At 41.4% G+C, this 20557-nt stretch overlaps 2 protein-coding genes across 2 annotated transcripts; both read left to right on the top strand.

Moving 5' to 3' along the window:
- Positions 1 to 200: 200 nt before the first annotated feature.
- On the top strand, positions 201 to 5764 carry LOC137283406 (peptidoglycan-recognition protein SC2-like). The gene is made up of 5 exons (XM_067814875.1): positions 201 to 298; positions 1976 to 2128; positions 3435 to 3620; positions 4024 to 4137; positions 5471 to 5764. The coding sequence occupies exons 1-5, from the start codon at positions 253 to 255 to the stop codon at positions 5668 to 5670; spliced, it is 699 nt and encodes a 232-aa protein (XP_067670976.1). The 5' UTR covers positions 201 to 252; the 3' UTR covers positions 5671 to 5764.
- Positions 5765 to 14745: 8981 nt separating this feature from the next.
- On the top strand, positions 14746 to 19559 carry LOC137283396 (macrophage migration inhibitory factor-like). The gene is made up of 3 exons (XM_067814864.1): positions 14746 to 15049; positions 17964 to 18136; positions 18714 to 19559. Exons 1-3 carry the CDS (start codon positions 14942 to 14944, stop codon positions 18784 to 18786), a joined length of 354 nt encoding a protein of 117 aa, XP_067670965.1. The 5' UTR covers positions 14746 to 14941; the 3' UTR covers positions 18787 to 19559.
- Positions 19560 to 20557: the final 998 nt, after the last annotated feature.

Genomic DNA, 20557 nt, shown 5'->3' with positions numbered 1-20557 from the left:
CACGACGTCGCCCTTTATATTTGTCGCCATGAAAACGAAAAAAAGTTTTTTAAAGCGACGTCGCGCAAGACGTAGTGTTTTTAGGCGACGTCGCCCACGACGTCGTTTATTTTATACGCGCGACGCGATGGCAATTTTAGGACACCATAAAAGAGCACCGACATCGCTGAAAACAACAGGTGGTGTTGACAGATACGTGTACGTGCTGATCACGACCCGAGAGTCCCATTAATTCCCACTAGAACTTCAACCATGTTGGTTCTTCTTTGTTTCTCCCTTGCTTTCACCACGGTGCTGGGTGAGTAGGTAGTAGGTACCAGGGCTGGGACGTTTCCAAAATTTCTACACCTACCCCTATTACTCTACTCTACGTGGATACCCGATATGTTAATTCATGACATCCAATTTGTAAGAAATAGCCATATATTCTTTCTGAAATTTCGATCTGAATCATATATTATATTAAAAACAGGTGCCTGTAGTTAGTGTCTAAATCTTCAAAGACAACCGAAGCTTCTACTCATGAACGAATAACCTAACATCTTGCATTGTTTAATCAATTACTCACATGATCTGAACGGGTCCGGTATTGAGACGGGTACCCGTGTCCAACATATTACCTACCCGTCCCAGCCCTAGTAGGTACTGCTACGGATCTGTAACTCGGAATGTTTTATGTGACCCTTAACATAATGTTCTACCATTTTATTAATTGAACATGTGAAGCACCGTCTCCACATTTCCGTATGTTCTCTGGAATGTTCGAGTTAGACGATTAGGAACGTTCGTATTACTCCCGCTACATGTATCAATGAATGATCACGTCGAGCCGAAGGCGTTAATGGGTACACCAAGGAATGGTTAGCTCGGTGTCAGTATAATGTGTCTGAGTGGGGTATTCTAACTGCTGGTGTCTCAGCGACCTAGCACTATAAGCCCAGGTTTAGTCTGGGCTAGTATACAAGCAGCCACACATACACACGCATGCACGTCGTTGAATGAGCGAAATATGCAGCGTTAAAACCCATTTCACCCTCACCTTGTTGTAAAGGGGCAAAGACGCTGCAGTGAGGACACCAAGTGTTCGGAAAATATGCAGGCACGTTAGCACCATTTAAATGACTCCATTTAAATACTGGAAAGGAATCCCCCAGCGTGTTTGGAAATTCAGGACCTGACAACAATATCTAGACTGTTTTTGAACAGGGGCTTTAGCGTTAAAGAATAGGTTTGGCGGAAGGGAAACACGTGGTTCAGGACTGTCAGGTCGACTGCGTTTGAATGAACGAGTTTGTCCGACAACGTTGTTGCAATATAGCTGGCGAACCACAGATATGGCCGCAGCACACAGGTCCGAAACAGGTTGTTAGGCGACACTGGCGAACACTTAAACCACTAGCCTTCGAATTGTCCATCATTTCACCTAACAAAATCACATAAATCAGTAAATACTATGGATCTAATCCACTTTGTTCACTAGATGATGGTTCGACCCGAAATTTGCAATTTCAAATATTGAGGCCGATATTTAGTAACCCTGTATGAAATTCACTAAAATGCCTAAATGTCTTACATTTGGTTGCTCAGTGAATGCAACGTCGCCGTTTTACTAATCCAGAAATACAAAGGCAGACTGGAGTCTATCAGCTTATAAGACAAACGCTTTGGCAAGTGGAATTTCAGTACTACAAAAATCTTTATTTGAAAAACTGTGGGACCCGTGAAGGTCCCGGAGTAGAATAGGCCTTCAGCAACCCATGCTTGTTATAAAAGGCGACTATGCTTGTCGTAAGAGGCGACTTGGTTGACACGTGTCATCGGTTCCCAATTGCGCAGATCGATGCTCATATTGTTGATCACTTGATTGTCTGCTCTAGACTCGATTATTTACCATATATCCATATAGCTAGAACATGCCTGAGTACGGTGTAAAACTAAACTCACTCACTCAATGAAAAACCGTGGTGTTTTTAAGGTGACTCCTGCACAAACTACGAACATCCGACGTTTGGCAAGGTCGGGAAATGTATTAAGAAGTCCTGCTGTGAATACAGCACCTATATCTCCTCCCTGTGCCCTGGGGATGACACCGCCTGCTGTTTCAAGCGTGATACCTGCGGATCTCTGCGTAAGTCTGTTGTAAAATAAGGTTTCCTCAGTCTAGCGGTGTAAGGTGATGCCACGTGCTCCTACAACAAGCAAACACCACACTATAGAATGGAGCAAAATACAATTTTTTTCCAAAATATTTCTGTATTTTTTCTTGAAATGGGATTACATCTGATTTAATGCTCCATGACCCTGTTTTTCCAGCAAGGAACAGTTTCTAGTCAAGAAATTGCTTCAAGGGCATTTGACATTTCCTGTGAATTCCCAGTATTTTTTGAAAAGGTGTTTCGTTTGAAGAAAGGTCCTTGCCACAGAACCCTGGACTTTAACTCGGTCTTCAGTAACCCATGCTTTGATGGTCAGGGAGTGGGTGGTCAGGCTCGCTGACTTGATTGACACGTGTCATCGTATCCCAGCGAACGAAAGAACGAACGAGCGAACGATTTTCCCAATATTCTGATCAATATAAGTCGAACCGTTTAAATGACGTCGGTGACCTTACTAATCAACCAAATCCTGCATTTCGGTCATGAACAAAAACGTCGTACGTTCATGCAATTCCATCCATAAATCCCGCTTAATTACTGCTAGACACATATTAGATGATCCTGCGCACTACACGCATTTGTGACAAGAGAGGCGGTACAACGAATTTTGCGAGTACACTTGGCTGCTACAGGTAGCTTGACGATTATGCACGTGCTTTTAATCAACACCGCATATTCCTTCGAATGATAAGAGTGCAAATTCAGGCATAAGATGCTGATATTCCACTCTAACCTTTAGTTAAGACGAAGACAAATAGATGATTGGGGCATTGACAAGCATTTTAGACAATTTTGTTTTAAAAAAAACCCAGGAAAATGTCATTTGCCTCGTGAAATGGATCGGTGGTCCTAAACATATTTGCTCAGGATATTGTGTTGATTCAATTCGTTGGGACTGTATCTGTTCCCAAATCGACTGTGCTATAACAATTCATGCGTGAAACGCACAGGGAAAATGAACTTCTCGATATTTATCAGACAACCTGTCTCCCTCTTGTTTCAACTGGATCGTTCTGTGGGGCGTTTCCAAGTATGCAAATTGGGGTCATTTGTCAGGTCGTGGATCATCTTATATGTGTTTACCAGTACATAGGGGGCAGTGGGGTAGCTTAGTTGTTAAAGCGTTCGACTGTCAGGCCGAAGACTCGGGTTCCATTCCCCATATGGGTACAATGCGTGAAGACCATTTCTGGTGTCCCCCGCCGTGATATTGCTGGAACGTTGCATAAAGCGGCGTAAAATAACACTCACTTATTTGAGCTTCTTGTGTTTCCTCAGGCGGCGGGTGCCCACAAATCTTGTCTCGCGCTTCCTGGGGTGCCCGTACACAACGATCTTCCAGCTACATGCCGGGGCCTGCCAAGTACGTCTTCATCCATCACGGGGACAGTGGGTCGTGTTCCAGCCAGAGCGGATGTTCTGCCATCGTTCGAGCCTACCAGAACTACCACATGGATACACACGGTAAGTTGAAGACGTTGTTTGTTGTTTGCAATATTTCAACAACACTGGTCTGCGGTGGAATCTGAACCACAAAACCAGTAGTTCCTTTTTTCCCTTTAGTTTTATTAGCAGCTCTGGGCACATCTAGGGAATGATGACATTCTTGGTCGTGCTGTTTTATGCTTTATGCTCAAGTGTGTCATCAATGTCAGAGCTATAAATATTCAGTTCTTGACCAAACACTCAGGTGACTGACATCATTTGCATCGACATAAGACTGAGTCTCGTACCGACAAAGCACCGCGTATCGGCAGCAAATGGTCGCTACAGTTTTAAGATACTCAACCGATACAGTATCGCTACAGTTTTAAGATAACCAATCGATACAGTATCCTTTGTAAGTATACAACGTCTTCTGTTGCAGGATGGAGTGATATCGGGTACAGTTTCATCGTGGGCGAGGACGGTAATGCGTACGAAGGACGTGGTTGGGACAAAATTGGCGCGCACACCCAGGGTTACAACTCAGTTGGGCTTGGTGAGGCACACAGTTTTGTGAAATACGATGTAATGCTGATGTCACCCGAACCGCGAGTGAGTGAGTGAGTGAGTGAGTATTTTACGCTGCCTGTAGCAATATTTCAAGGTATCACGGCATACATTGGACCGATTTGGGGAAATCGGGTCTTGGCGTGATGAGCGAACGCTTTAACCCCTAACCCACCCCAACGCCCTTCATGGGAAACAATAATCATAAGATTATCCTGACCAAGACCCTGACCTTTTGTGGATGAATCAAACGAAATTAGTTTTTATCGCTGAATTCTCTGTCCTTATTCTCATAAGCGTGACTGACAAGATTCAGGAGAAACACGATCATCACAGTAAGTTGTCCGACTCCCTACAGTTTCGAGATAGGAGTCTTTCACATCTGTCTGACATCCCGAATATGAACCTGGATTGGTTTGACCCGCATCCGCATGTAATACTGACGTAGATGTTAGTTTTATGCCGCTTTCAGCAATACTCCAGCAATATCGCGGACACCAGAAACGGGCTTCACTCACTGTACCCATGTAAAGAGTGGAACCTTGGTCTTAAGTGTGACGAGCGAACGCTTTAACCACGAGGTAACCCCTAAAACAACACGCACACGCGCGCGGGCACACACACACCAACACCAACACCAACACCACCAACACCAGCGCTTTCTGGGTCAAGTCGCAACTAGGGTGCGTTGCAAACAACCAATCGCTTACAGCGATTCACCCGACAACGGAGCGCTAACTTTCAACCGCTTGCAATTGCAGCAATCGCCAGTCTAAGTAAACTTATATGCAGTACTTTTGGTGGAGTGCAAGGAAATACACTGAGACTAAGTTTACTTAAACTGAGCAATCGCTGAATGAGGTCGCTTCGTTCTCAAACCAAAATGGCGGCTTAGAAAAATTTGAATTCGAAGGTTAAACAAACTTGTTCGGCAGCCAAATTGGCAAAAACCAGCTTACATCCCAGCATCCTGATTTTGTCTCACTGGTTCGATGTAGTCATCAACAACCATAAATTCATCACTCGTCATCGAGACTGTTTTTTATTAGCGCCAGGCGAGGAAACGGTAACCGCTCCGCCATTTTTGGAAGAGGGATAAGCGCTTCGAGCTGTTGCAAGCCCGGAATAAGAGATTCATTTGCTTACTCTAAGCGATTTTCGGTTTGCAACGCACCCCTACTTTCTGGGATGCTTGTATAAATGTTACAGAATTTTTGTGTAAGAAAATGTCATGGGCGATTTTAATGTGCCGAAAGTGTGACGATAAAACGCTGTCTAAGTCTAATCAAACATGTGTACCCTGTACAGTGTTCTCCCTGCAGGTTTCTGCGTGATCGGTACATATGACGACCACGTCCCTAATGCCGCCGCACTGAACACTCTCAAGAACCTTATTGCGTGTGGTGTTGGGAAGGGCAAGATCAAGTCAACGTACACGCTGAGAGGTCACCGCGACATGAACGACACAACGTGCCCCGGAACAGCACTGTACAACCTGATCAAGACCTGGCCCCATTACTGACCACACAAGGACAGCGTACACTAAACAGACTACAAGGATACCATGGACGACGAGTTCTATATTTTCTGATAATAATATTGGCATCCACAAAGCACCTTGCCTTTGTCGTTACTGATCAGCTTCCATAATGCCAGGCCCGTGAAGGTCCCGGGGTAGAATAGGCCTTCATCAACCCATGCTTGCCATTAAACGCGACTATGCTTGTCGTAAGAGGTGACTAACGGGATCGGGTGGTCAGATTAGCTGACTTGGTTGACACATGTGATCGGTTCCCGATTGCGCAGATCGATGCTCATGTTGTTGATCACTGGATTGTCTGGTCCAGATCGATTATTTACAGACCACCGCCATACAGCTGGAACATTGCTGAGTGCGGCGAAAACTAAACTCACTCACTCACTCAATATTACCAGTGAAATGTGTAACACACATCTAAAATATTCCATTTAACCTTGATATCACAATATCAGAGTGCGAAATGGCCACTGGCCCGTTAGCATGTGGCATCATATTTATCCGGCCATTTTCTTGGATGAAATAAAAGTGTATTATGACATAACACGTCGGAGAGGTGATATATTTACAGAATGAGCCCATGAAAATTCACTTAATTGACAGTGGGGCCAGTGTCTGTAGAGATTTCCTTGTTCGGTTGGATTTTTACCATCGTAGATATCTCCAGGGTATACGTTCCGACAAATCTCCACTATACCCTGTATGCATCTACGGCACAGTCCGATAGATTTATTATCTCTCTTGGCTGGCTTTTAATCCAGTCAGGTGTCTACGCTGGGAAGTGGAACGAACCAATCACAACTCACTTTCTCTTCTTAACTTACCATGCAGAAGTTCGCTGAAAGAGGTAGAAGGAGTTTTTGCATACATTTAAAAAATGTTTCGGACCAATAAATGTGTCTGTATGATTTCCCCCAAATCTGAGTCGCACCGCGAGCAAACCTTGACACTGGCAAGCACGGTTATAACGATGGCCTAGCTGATTGGCCACTGTGAGAATGCGGAGCCAGCAAAGGGAGGTAATACAATTATCGGGCCGACCCGTAGATGCATCCAGAGTATAGTGGAGACTTATCGAAACGTATACCCTGGATATCGAGGATTACTTGCCACAGGCTAACGGGCCAGTGGCTATTTTGCAGACTGGTGTTGTGAGATCAAGGTTACTTGGAAATATTTTAGATGTGAGTTACCCAGCGTTTACAGATGGTAAGGTGCGTCACAGAGAACATAAACTGCAGTGGAACATTTCTACACAGGTGCCATTTCTCACTGCCATTATGTAAGTGTAGATAAGCTGCGACTCAAACAACCTGTTCTTTCTCGATACAGATGTCAAAGTGACACTGTCGACGTGGTGAATATTTTCAATGTTTTCAGTGACACTTGGGTTCTAGAAATATCGGAACGGTGGGGTAATTTAGCGGTAAAAGTGTTCGCTCGTCACGTCGAAAACCCGGGTTCGATTGCCTACACGGGTAAAGTGTTTGTAAGCCCATTTCATATATCAGGATGTACGTTGAGCTTGTCTTGCCCTTCCCAACACCATATGATCATTGATCATATTAGCAGCTTAATGACACTTGTGATATGCCGACAATATCTTATTCTCATCTTTTTTTGTAATCTTTGCTTACTTTTCATGGGCATTTGGGCCGTTGTACAGTGTGTTCGTAAGAGGTGACTAATGGGATTGGGTGGTCAGGCTCTCTGACTTGGTTGACACATGTCATCGGTTCCCAATTGCGCAGATCGATGCTCATGTTTTTGATCACTGGATTGCCTTTCCAAACTCGATTATTTACAGACCGCCGCAATATAGCTGGAACATTGCTGAGGGCATGCGGCGTAAACCTAAACTCACTCACAAACTCTTAGCGAGCACTGTTCATCTTTAAGACCAAAATCCATTTCGAATTTCAACGTAACTTCCTCAAAGAGTATCCATGAGGACAATTTCAGATGAGCTACAATCTAAAATGAATGAAATGAAATTAAAGATTATTTGGAATGAAGGAATGAAGTAAACCATTAACAGTAGTATCATTAAAGCGTTTACACATAGTCAGTGAAATAGTGAACGTTTACTTCTTCTCTTGTAAAGGAATATATCTCCAAATGCCCTAACGAATAAAGCCTTTCGTCTATATTGTTCATACAGAAGAGTTAAACTTTGAATCTTGGCATTGTACTGTAATTTGAATAATCCTCCCCTCCTAACAACTGACTTCAACATGTATCCCCTTGCTATAAGTTTATAATTCGTGACGAAACATAGCTAACAATTCTTTGGCTACTTGGCTGCTTATATGCAAGTGGTGACAAGTTTTTTTTCAAAGTTTTGAGACTAATATTATTCGAAGAAATGTGAATTGTTGAATATCAAATATTTTTTGTATAAATGATACGTAAAGAAAACTAACCTGTTAACGAATTAATCATTTCATTCCTAAATTCAATAAATCTTATGAATAAACTTGTAGCACGGAAAGACACAGAGACCTGTCATGTTGACAGCTAGACTAACAGCTAGTCTCTGAAATGAACATATTTTACTGGAAAAAAAACGTCCACAGTGAAAAAAAAATATAATGAAATGGAGCCTTGCGACTTTCTTCATTTTCAGAAGCTGTGGAAATCTAGACTTGCGTGGGCTTTCTTGGACATTTATACTTCAGGGTCTGTACGACAGACTAGGTGACAGCATAATCCAGTATGTTTGGAGCACTGAAAACTCACCTCCTTTGAACACACCTTTGGAATAAGTAGGGATGGACAGTCAGTCTAGACTGGACACGAATGTAACGAATCATGCTTGGCTAAAACGTATGGTAACCACGAAAACTCGTTGTAAACAATCAACGCGGTTCGGAACACGTGCATTACTATTTTAGGATCACAGATCACGTGATTCAAAATGGCGACGACAACATGCGAGAGATCGACTTAGGTGTCTGCAAATATTTACCTCTTGATATTTTGATAACGGAAACAGGAAACCCGTGTAGGTATAAGTGCAAAGACGTCATTCACGTTTCTCGTGCGCAATGGTAACGGGTGCTACTAAGGATTTCCTCATTTGCTATTTGTAGAGGTGTCTCATGGCGTTGATTTTGTTAGCGCTATGTTACATAGAATGTGCCTCAGCTAATCCATAATCTGCTCTTACTACTACCATAAATGTTTCCAGAGAATACTTGTCAGCTGTGTGTTAGGAAAACATACGGGAATTAAGAAAAGCCATGACGGATTCTCCTCAAGTTATGGTGCCAAGTCAGATAAACTCTGAAATGCTGAATCAGAAACAGAGATACCACCAGAGGAGGCAGTTACATCGTGTTTCGAGATTACTCGAAGAATTTCAGTACGAGACGAACGTATTTAATGAATCTCTCCCGAAGAGGGCACGTGTGTGGCATCAAGAGACTTCGAGTGATATCTGTACCAGAGATAATGATACATTGAAACAACAGTCGTGTAGTGCTGCTGATCTCAAGACTCGGGATGATCAGCTGGAAGATTTAGATGAGATGTGTGAAAGCCAGTTATCTCGACTAAACACAGGTCATGCACTGACTGCTTTTTTCCAACATGGTACGTCTACAGTCACACCACCGGGGTCAACAACGCCAGTGATGCCACCCAGCTCAGAGGAGGAGAAAAGTAGGATCCTTATTGCTCCATGTAGGTCACCTTCCCCACACCAGTTCCGTCAGATCAACATTCACAGTAACTCCCTGAGTGTCAATCAGCACCTCACCATGAAGCAGGTGACTTGCCTTGCCTATTTAGCAAAGGGAAACAAGCTTCTAATAGGATTACACAACCCTGATAAGATAGTGTCATATACCCTGAGTACACGTCAGATGACGGTATTAACAGAACATGTTCAGACATATGGTATAGCAGTGGATGAAGATCAGGATTCCATATTCATGTCCACCTTTAAACGACCATGCTCAATCAGCCGCATGTCTACCCAGGGGAAAGACTTCACTGTCATTATTGACTTATCCCATTACAGTTGTAAAGTATTTCAAATAGCTCTTGACACAAAGAGAAAGAGGATATATGGGTGTACCGGTGGACAACTGTTCACTCTGACATACGATGGTCAACATCTAACAACATTAGCTGCAGGAAACCAAATATATGCTCTGACCCTAGATCAAGCAGCAGGTGCGTTATATTACAGTATAGAGAAGAAACTGATGAAGATGACTGTGTCCAATAATGTGAGTAGAAAAGTGACCACACTGAACACCAACCCCTGGAATATGAGACTGTACAGAGACAACATGTATTTTAGTGGCTTTCGTTCTCCTATTGTAGGTGCAGTGGATGTGACAAATAACACTTCCGCATATATTCTCCAGTCTCTCAGTTTGGAGGGGACTAGTACTTTTTGTATATGTTTGATTCCCTAAGTTCTATCATCCATATGTTACCAATAATTATGGAAACACTTGACTTGCACAATGGTCTCAAATCACAAAAACAATATCTGATAGAAGCATTTCAATTGATGACCCCATCCTCAAGGAGGCAAATATTTAGAGACTTTTTGTCAGTCATTGTGCTATTATACGAGACCTCATGCAAAGGTTGGACAATGATAGTGACGTTCAGTGTACACGTCAATGTTGCAAGGGTCATACTGTTCATGTTGCATCACATGATTTCCTGTTCATTACAACACCAGGCAAAAGGCGAAAAATGGCGATTGCCATTACAGACTTATCCTTGCCGGTGGGATGACAGGCTTGTCCTTGCCAGTGGGACATGACAGGCTCATCCTTGCCGGTGGGATGACAGGCTTATCCTTGCCAGTGGGACATGACAGGCTCATCCTTGCCCGTGGGATATTACAGGCTCAACCTTGCAGGTAGGACATTACAGGCTCATCCTTGCAGGTGTGACATTACAGGCCCATCCTTGCAGGTGGGACATTACAGGCTCATCCTTGCCAGTGGGACATTACAGGCTCATCCTTGCTGGTGGGACATGACAGGCTCATCCTTGCCAGTGGGACATTACAGGTTCATCCTTGCCCGTGGGACATGACAGGCTCATCCTTGCAGGTGGGACATTACAGGCTCATCCTTGCTGGTGGGACATTACAGGCTCATCCTTGCAGGTGGGACATTACAGGCTCATCCTTGCTGGTGGGACATTACAGGCTCATCCTTGCAGGTGGGACATTACAGGCTCATCCTTGCTGATGGGACATTACTGGCTTATCCTCTTTGCAAGCTAATGGAGACATTACTGATCTTCAGGGATGCATCAATATAATTTTCACTGTTATTTTGTCTTTCAGCCAAATGGAATCTGTCTCTGAGATTAGTTATGATTGGTATTGAGGTGTCAACTTTATACGAGCTTAGCAGCTTCAGTGCCTGAAATGTATGCAATAAATGTATAATGTTGCTTCAATGCCTGAAATATATGCGAGAAAATGTATAATGAAGTCAAACAATGCTTTATCATGTACAAAGCTCTATATTTCATTTGTTGGCTTGTGTCGTGTCTTTTAATCAAATGGGAATTCAATTCAGAACACTGTGCAGAACCAATGTCTATTCATTCAAAACTTTACTTAAAGGCCATTAAACTTTACTTAAATGTCACACCACACTTCTAAAAAATTACAGAGTGCTTTTCTCTCAATGAAACTAACAATCAACCCTCAGAGCGACTGTATGATTTATTTTTTAAAAAATATACATTTAGATTACAATGTTAAATTAAAAAGAAAACAAAAACCCAAAACAACAACCAAAAATCCTATAATTGACACAAAAGACAATTTCACATAATGCAAATAATTCCAAACTGTTAGCATGGTCTTACAAAACTGAGTGAGTGAGTTTAGGTTTAGTGGCACTCAGTGATATTCCAGCTGTATGGGGGCGGTCTATAAATACTCGAGTCTGGACAAGACAATCCAGTGATCAACAACATGAGCATTGATCTGCGCAATTGGAAACTAATGACATATGTCAACCAGCATGAAAACCCGATCCTGTTAGTCGCTCCTCATCGCATCCCATTTGCGTAGTTCGATGCTCATGCTGTTTGATCAATGGATTGTCTGGTCCAGACTTGACCATGGCCACATTGCTGGAATGGTGCTGAGTGCATACAGAGTCAGTGATCTAACCCACTCAGCCACCGTGGCTGCTGCAAAATAAGAAGTCAGAGAACTAATCATTTGACCATTTTCTAATGGCACTGTGTATTCATATTCCAGATAGATGAACTAGGGCATTGAGGGTTTCAGATACCTTGTATCCAATTCTATACACGGCATTGAGCTCAAGTTTTCTTGTCAGTGAAGGGGTATATTATCCTGACTGCCGATGTCACCTTCAACTGGGCAGCCATATGCAAAAGACAACACACCATCATTCAGAATACAACATATAAAACTTCGAGTCTCGGAAATCCAACTGAATGTTGGGATTTTTGAGAGGCATTTGGAAGCTGGTAAATGTGTATAGATGGCAAGTGGTTGTTTATTGTATAACACGACGTTTCTGGGCTATGTCTTGCCCCGTTTTTAGGTGATAAAGACAGATTTACAAAACATACGATATATACCAGAATTTACAGGAAGCCAGAGATGTACACATATATATATACAATCAATCACAGAGGATTGATCAAAACGTAGTTGTAAAAACAACGATAATAGGAATAAAGTAAGGTTACTTGACACAAACAATGAGGATTGGGAGATATGAACGCAGCAGGGTCGTATACAGCTAGTTAAGTGATAGTTAGATTTACAGGAAGGCAGAGATGTACATGAAAATACAATGAATATTATCTGTCAGAGTTGGTGGATTTAATTTTACGTCGCTTTTAGCAACATTCCAGCAATATCACGTCGGGGGACACCAGAAATGGGCTTCACACATTGTACCCATGTGGGGAATCGAACCCAGGTCTCCAACGTGGCGAGTGAACGCTTAACCAAAAGGCTGCCCCAACATCTTGTGTATTCTGGAATACACGCATCAACCATTGACATCATTAACATCGATGTATGCCGCTGCAAATCAAATCGGAGTCTGAGCACCCGCATCCTGTAACCACTCTTATGACGAGGGCGAGTTGCTAAGGACCTATTCTACCCAGGATCATCACTGGTCATATATAAATGAGTAAGTGAGTTCAGTTTTGTGCCACACTCAGCAATTTCCAGCTATATGGCGGCAGTCTGTATATAATCGGGTCTGGACCAGACAATCCAGTGACCAACAACATGAGCGTCGATCTGCGCAAATGGGAACCGATGACGTGTCAACCATGTCAGCGAGCCTGACCACCAGATCCCGTTAGTCAAACAAATCAAACCAAATGTCTGTACTCGGGTACTCAATAGGCCGAAGCTTAAAAGTATGTGTAATCAGATGACAATACATGTAATAGCATACAATCACAATCTATACAAACTGTATTTCTATGTATGAAATCATGAGTGAATCTAGTTTTATGCCACTTTAAGCAATATTCCAGCAATATCACGTTGGGGTACACAAGACATGGGCTTCACACACTGTAACCATGTGGGGAATCGATCCCGGGTCTTCGGTATGACCAGCGAACACTTTGACCACTAGGCTACCCCGAAAACATATGGATATGAACCGTACATTGCGGGAGATATCTGTTCTTAAATGTTGTATAGTAAGGCAACACAAAAGTGGCATTCATCCTCCATTACATTTTATGCACAAAATTTGCACACACTGTTTATGTCTTTGCATATTATGATATCTACCCCTATCTGGAAGTTTACAAGCCAAAGCCACATGAGCAGTATTGCAGCCATGTCGTGACTACAAACTGTGTTGACTCATCCAAACACTTAACAAATATAAATACCCGTCAACAAAAGCAATCAAAACAGCTTTTCGAACATAAGATCAGTGTGAAGCACATCTGAATCTAGATAATAAAATGAAGAATGGCCTAAGTTAACATCGTGTGGGCATTGTTTTTTACTCATCCCAAACTGTGTTCCACAGGATGTATTGCTTGTGTGAGATCAAACACAATTTCCTAGGAGATGTCGTTTTCTATCACCCACGACGGCGAAAATATCAGGGTTGACAGTTTCATACGATGGCTTCGGGCAAAATACCACTTTGTCATGGGGACATGACGTCATGGGCAATGCTATGATCTCGCGTCTTTTTTCTATGGCGTTGTTTAAAAGTAGATTAGGTGTATTTTACTCTTAACAACTTCGGTAATAAATAGAATATCATATTCGTGCACATACCATACTAGTTTACGGCGCTCATGCCTAAGTGTAGGTATATTCCTCGATCTCGCCCTGGAAACACTAACATCCAAGCACTCGATACAAAAAAGACATGGGCAGTCGTTTAATATTCTCAGTGACAGGAGGTTGTGTACAATGCACTGACAATGCTATGACGTCAAGAACTTGATGACGACACAAAATTAATGCTATGACGTCTCTCCACTGCAAATCTAACGCCAGTACCGTGTTCGGAGCTGTGCAATTTTCACTGAAAACTAAACAAGAGTGATTCTTTATCAAAAATATAATCTCATCCTCGTGTCTGTTGAAAAAAATGAGAATATCCTCGGCAAGACTAGGACTTATGTAACTCGTGATGATATACTTGATAACTCGTGATGATATATTTGATATGAAAAGACACTCGAGTGAAATTCCCTATGTATTACAAAAGGTATTTATAAGTAATATAATTTAAACATAATAAAAAGTAGATCAGCAGCAAAGATAAATTCAATGTCTGAATGTACATACCTGTCAATCTTTGTGACACAGTATTATAACGTTACACTAAGCAGCCACTGAATATTCTTCAAGACAAATACATCACTAAAACCACAAACTTCTAAAACACATTGTGTTAGATCATTTCTTATGAATTTGTGAATCAGGCATATGCAGGAGCTTTATTCAGAATTTAACCATGCTTCAGTACACAGACAGAAACAACCCAATTCACCATAAATCATCACACATGGGGTATTTAACAGCTCGACGTACACATGGTCCTTCCCGCCTAGTAGGTACGCTTGTTCACGATAATATTGCGTGTGTGTTACCGTCGAGTTCAGTGCGAGGTAGCTTGAACCAGTTACCGGTTAACTCGGTTCAAAGGGCGGAAGCGACGCTCACGGTTTCTCAAGTATTGACAGCGGTGTGTGGCATCAAAAAGGCTTGAGTTTTCTAATCAGCGAAGATATGCCGTGTTTTATTCTGTTCACGAATGTCTCAGCAAGTGCCATCCCGGACGGTTTCCTTCTGGAAACTTCCAAAATCATCGCTAAAGCGATTCGGAAACCGGAATCTGTAAGTCAAGCTATCACGCACAAAAACACCACTTTCCAAACCTAATCTGAAACCACGAGCCTCAGTCCAAACACACGATGCAGGGACATTCATTAGGAGAAGTCATCAAGCCTGGCCACTACAAGCTTGTTGCTAAGGACATTTATTCTCAGTTCATAAATATCTGTAGTACGCTTTAGCCTGTGACAGGCTGTGTACGTGTGGCTGGGAACAGCGTTGCGACCTAGACAGTCATTGTACAGACATAACGCGATGCAGGGTCATGTCTTGGCTTAGAGTAACAACTAGTGACTAGTCTGTGAAATGAACATATTTTACTGAAAAAAGTAAATAGTTGAAAAATAAAATATAGTATAATGATAAGGATCCTCGAGACTTTCATCATTTTCTGAGGGTATTGAAATCTAGACTTGCCACATTTTCTAGACTTGTGTGAGCTTTCTTGGAGATATTTCCTTCAGGGAGGCTTTCTTGGAGATATTTACTTTAGGGAGACTTGTCATGACTGTACAGGGCCACACTGCGTCTCTGCTAGATCTCAGGGCGTTATGTGTTTGAATATTATTCAGTGCTACAAAGTCCAGTAGGACTTGTAAATAACTGTCTGGTCCAGGGCAGAAACAGCTTTTTGAGGAAGTGTTGGGGGGTCGGGGTGGTAGACGCATGCTTCATTTTCACTTGACTTTCAATGTTTATTTAACAAAATTTCAGGACAAATAGGTTTGCACCCCTGCACTGACTCCGGATCCACCTAAGGACTGCCATTTACTTGCCCAGAAGTCATAAAAGTCATAGGTGCCATTTGCCTGCTTGTCTGATCATCTGCAACATAGGGCTGAGTTTTGTCTACCATATGCATCACAGGGTGATGTCATACCATATATGAAAGCATTATGTCAGCCTCTTGATGGACTGAGCTGTGGGGACGAGACTATGCTTGAAAAAATCCTGTATAGAATGAGGGAAATTGCAACATTAGACCTCATTTCACCTCACCTCCTCAGAAACCACATACAAATGCCCTTAGACAACGATTTGTATGGATTGCTCAGGACAATTCCCATTCAAAATTCAGTCATAGTATCGGTGAAGTCATAGATTCAACTCGCTTTTATTGGTTTGTATTACAAACTAGGGGGTAAGTGCCGTAGTTAAAACAGTGACAAAACTACACGTGGAGTATGTGATGAGCATTAACTTAGACCAACCCCACTTATTCTCGGTGTTTCATTTAATGTGCATACCCCCTTGTAATACAAACCAATAATAGTGATTTGAATCTATGTTCATGTGAAACAACTTTTATCCAAAGTTGAAAAAAATTCTGAGATTTAAATGTTCATATGGCAAGGTAAACTTACGAGGATCTGCAATCTATATTTCATTTTATTGTATTTATTTTGGGGCTAAAGTAAAATTCATCTGTATATTTTCATGGCAAACAGACCATAATGCTGTAATTTCTGCAGCCACTACAAATGGAACTTAACTTTGCTGACTTTGCCCATTTTCCAACTGATCCAATCAAACATTTCTTGTTCAGCTAACATACTCAAATTTCCCCCAGCTGCCATTTTGTTTTAAGACTTAAGTAACCCCAGCTAATGATTGGTGCAAATGGAACTTGGTGGATGCAAAATTACTGTATATTGCTTGCAAGTGATCAGATGTTTGTAATACACCTTTTAGTAAAATTAGGCGCCTGGTTTTCATTAATGGTGGTCCTTTATGTAGATATAAGAAATCATATCTACTGGGCATTCAATGAGGTGACTATAGTGCATATCATAGATATTAGGTATAGGGCTGGGATGTGTAACCCGGATACCTTAGATGGGTGGGTTATGATTTGTACCCATCTCCGTATCCAGATATGTTATGATCATGTGATTATTAGACTGAACAATGTAATATGTTATTCTATCATGATAAAAAATACTGTATGGTCTTGGAAGATTTAGACATAATACATAGTCACTTCTTTTGTATATCATGGATGGTTAAGTTATCAAAAAACCTGAAATTCTAGCCTGCGAGCTGAAGAATGTATTATCATTCCTTGCAGATTTGATGTCAAGAATTAACATAACAGGTATATGGGTAGGGTGATAGTGGGTGGGGTACCTGGGTGAAAAATTTACTCCAGTCCCATGCCAAGTAAGGCAATGTATGCAGTTATTGGGTAACAAATGCCATTTCAAGTCGATAGTTGATGTTTTGTTCATTATATCACTGACACATTAACCAAATATATTCTTTGATATGTTGTCACCATATGCCGCCCTTTGTTAATTTATCATGACCAATGACAAGTGACCACATCACTTAGAAATTTTGTGTATCTCGTTTTGATAAATAACACACAAATTCACGTGAAAACGCTTCTTATTAAAATGTTCATGAATGTGTGATTCTAGTAATTTTGAATAACTAGTCGAATTCTTGAAAGGAGACACAATTCACTGAATATGTGAGAGAATCATAAGAACCCTAGTATCTACATGTGGACATACTGAGGTAGTCGTCTCTAACAGGTATTGGGGACTTGTCTTTACTCCTAAACTTATTTGGACAAAACAATAGTATTTTGTTATACTGAGACAACTCATGAAGATCCGGGACAGAATTAGTCTTCAGTAACCCATGCTTGTCGTTAGAGGCGACTCATGGGATCTGATGATCAGATTCGCTCACTTGGTTGACACGTGTCATTATATCCCATGTGCATAGATCAATGCTCATGATGTAATCATTGGATTTTCTGGTCCAGACTTCATTATTTACTCATCGTTGTCACATAACTGGAATATTGGCGTTAAACTAAAAAGCCAATAAACTTCCTCAACTGCTTTTTAGCTAAGTGAATCTTTTACTCACACCATACACTCTTACCATGGAACTTGCTTTATTTCAGTATGTGACAGTCAGGATTCATCCAGATCAGATGATGAGCCACGGGGGTACGATTGAACCATGTGCCAACTCCGAACTCCAGGCTATTGGACACATAAGTGCCGAGGAAAACATACAGATGTCCAAGGAAATTTCAGAATTCCTGCAACAAAAGCTGAGCATTGATCCTAAAAGGTTAGAAAACGCACATAGCTCTGTTAGTAGATGAAGAAATTTCCCAACAATGTCTTTTTTATACCATAGATAGTGTTGTTTGGCAGAATACATCCCTGTTCATCCTCTTCATTGCTGAAGAATGGGGACATGGAACATTACTCGTCTTTGAGATGAGACAATAGATATCTTGATAGTAATGTCACAAGAGCTTATACAATACATGAAAACACACACAGGTTGAACACAGGTTGTCAGTAATTTCTCTGTAGAGTATAGGCAGGGACCATATAACGGTATATGGTCTCTGGTATAGGGTGTGTAAAGCGGATTATAGGTGGGGGGGTACAATCTATGAAGCTTACTTATGGTGTCCCCTGTTGTGGGTAATTGTAAACATACTGAGTAAAAAGTAAACTCAATCACTCAATCACTTACTCTACCATCCATACGGACATGCATATACCCACTCACTCATTAAACCAGGCATGCATGCACACACACCAACTGACTCAGCCAGCCATCACTAAGTGTAGGGGTCAGTTATCTAGATCTACAGATGAAAAGAATTGTGATTTCTGGTTTTCTTTATTTTCAGAAACTACATCAAATTCACCAACATGGAGAGATTTGAGGTTGGGTATGGTGGGACCACATTTGCTGCTTTGTAGAGTGGACATGCTGCTGGTTAGAGCAACTTATGTACGTCAATAACAACTTGACAATGAACTTATGATCATGCCTAATTGCACGGATGCAAACATGTCCCTGTTTAAACTTTAATATTTCAGCTGCATCTACATAACGGGGCCAGTACAGGGCAGGATTTAGTGCTTTGTTGGTTGCACTGGTGCAACCCAATATGTCAAAGTGCATCCTGGTTATTAGTCTAACCTGTAAAGATTGGAACTTCTGAATAAGTAATAAATTAATGATAAATAATTCAAAAGCATATTTCTCTCAACACAACTTGCAATAAAAGCAATGCGTCTGGTATTTGTCAGGTGCAACTAGGTCTTTATCTTAGGTTGCACCTTGTGCAAGTAGGTTAACAGCTCTTAAATCAAGCCTTGAAGTTTAATAATACAGTACCTTTATTGAGAAGTGAGAAGCCTAAAGAGATATGTAATTAGGTAAATTAAATAACATCCATTATTGTGGTGCTTCAGGTGTTGTATTTCTCTTCCATCAAATATGTTAATTCACTGATGTAAATGTTTATTTTCCAATATTCAGTATTTAGTATACAGGAACTTTTTGAGATTCCATCTACGCATGGGGAGCACTGCAGCATGCTTCCTATATGTGTTAAAGTAGTATAAAGTGATAATTTGTGATCAGAAAGAGACAGATTTTATTTTGCATGTTATTTGATTTTATTGTTTAAAGATTATTATGCAGGTTGTGATGAAACTAGATTTGTATTAAACAGGTACAAGGGGAATCAAGTGTTGAGTTTCTGTGAGTGAATGTTGTTTTATGTAGCATTCAGTGATATTCAAGCTGTAAGTGCCTCATTGAGTTCTATTCTATGTTGCTTATATCAATATTCCAGTAATATCTTGGCATGGAACTCACCAGAAATTGGTTTCAGACATTGCAGTTATGAGCAAACGTTTTAACCGTTTTGGTGGTCTACCCCACTCGCCCATAGCAGAAGCTCGAAAATATGATCAGTGTAATATGTCACACAGGGACTCACCCATGGCGATTTCAGGGTAATATTGTACCCACAATCAATGCAGGTTGTAAGAGGTAATAGTGATAATAATAATCAGCTTAATATAGCGCTCATATCCAGGCACAGTACCTATTCATGGCACTATGTATGTTACTATCCCCAGTCATTGGACACTATCATACTTTCTGATACTTTTTCAACTCGCTCAGGACATACAGCCATGCTGCCTGTTAGGCGCAGTGAACTAAACTCTCACATTACCAACACATCCTCATGGGTACCCATTTTACAGCTGGGTGAAATGAGACAATGTGGATCTAAGTATTCTGTCCAAAGATAATACCCAAACCTAGGTGCCTCAATGACAGATTGAACCCAGGCCTTCAGCGTGAAAAGTAGATGCCTTGCCACTGCATTTTTGTGCACCACAACATAGGTCATCTAGTGAATTGGGTAGTCAGACCCAGAGGAGATTCTGGTCCCAGCAAACTATACTGGTTGTGAGAGGAGACAACCTGCAGGGATAATGTTTTAAAACAATAACTTTTTTCTGAAATTAATCAATGTATCGTTTAACAGTCATGACATTTCTTTCAGGTTTTGATTCACAATGTGCATGTTAACACAGGAACCATAGTTTGGATGTTTGGACATTTGTTGTGAACATGCCAGACATGATGTTCACTGAAGTGTTGGACAGTGTGGTAGCAAAGTGGTTAAAGCATTCACTCCTCATGCTGAAGGCCCGTGTTCGATTTCCC

This window comes from Haliotis asinina, chromosome 1 (genome assembly GCF_037392515.1).
Source record: "Haliotis asinina isolate JCU_RB_2024 chromosome 1, JCU_Hal_asi_v2, whole genome shotgun sequence".
NCBI lineage: Eukaryota > Metazoa > Mollusca > Gastropoda > Lepetellida > Haliotidae > Haliotis > Haliotis asinina.
The sequence above is the reverse complement of the archived record's forward strand: the minus strand, read 5'-3'. Positions and strand labels throughout refer to the sequence as shown.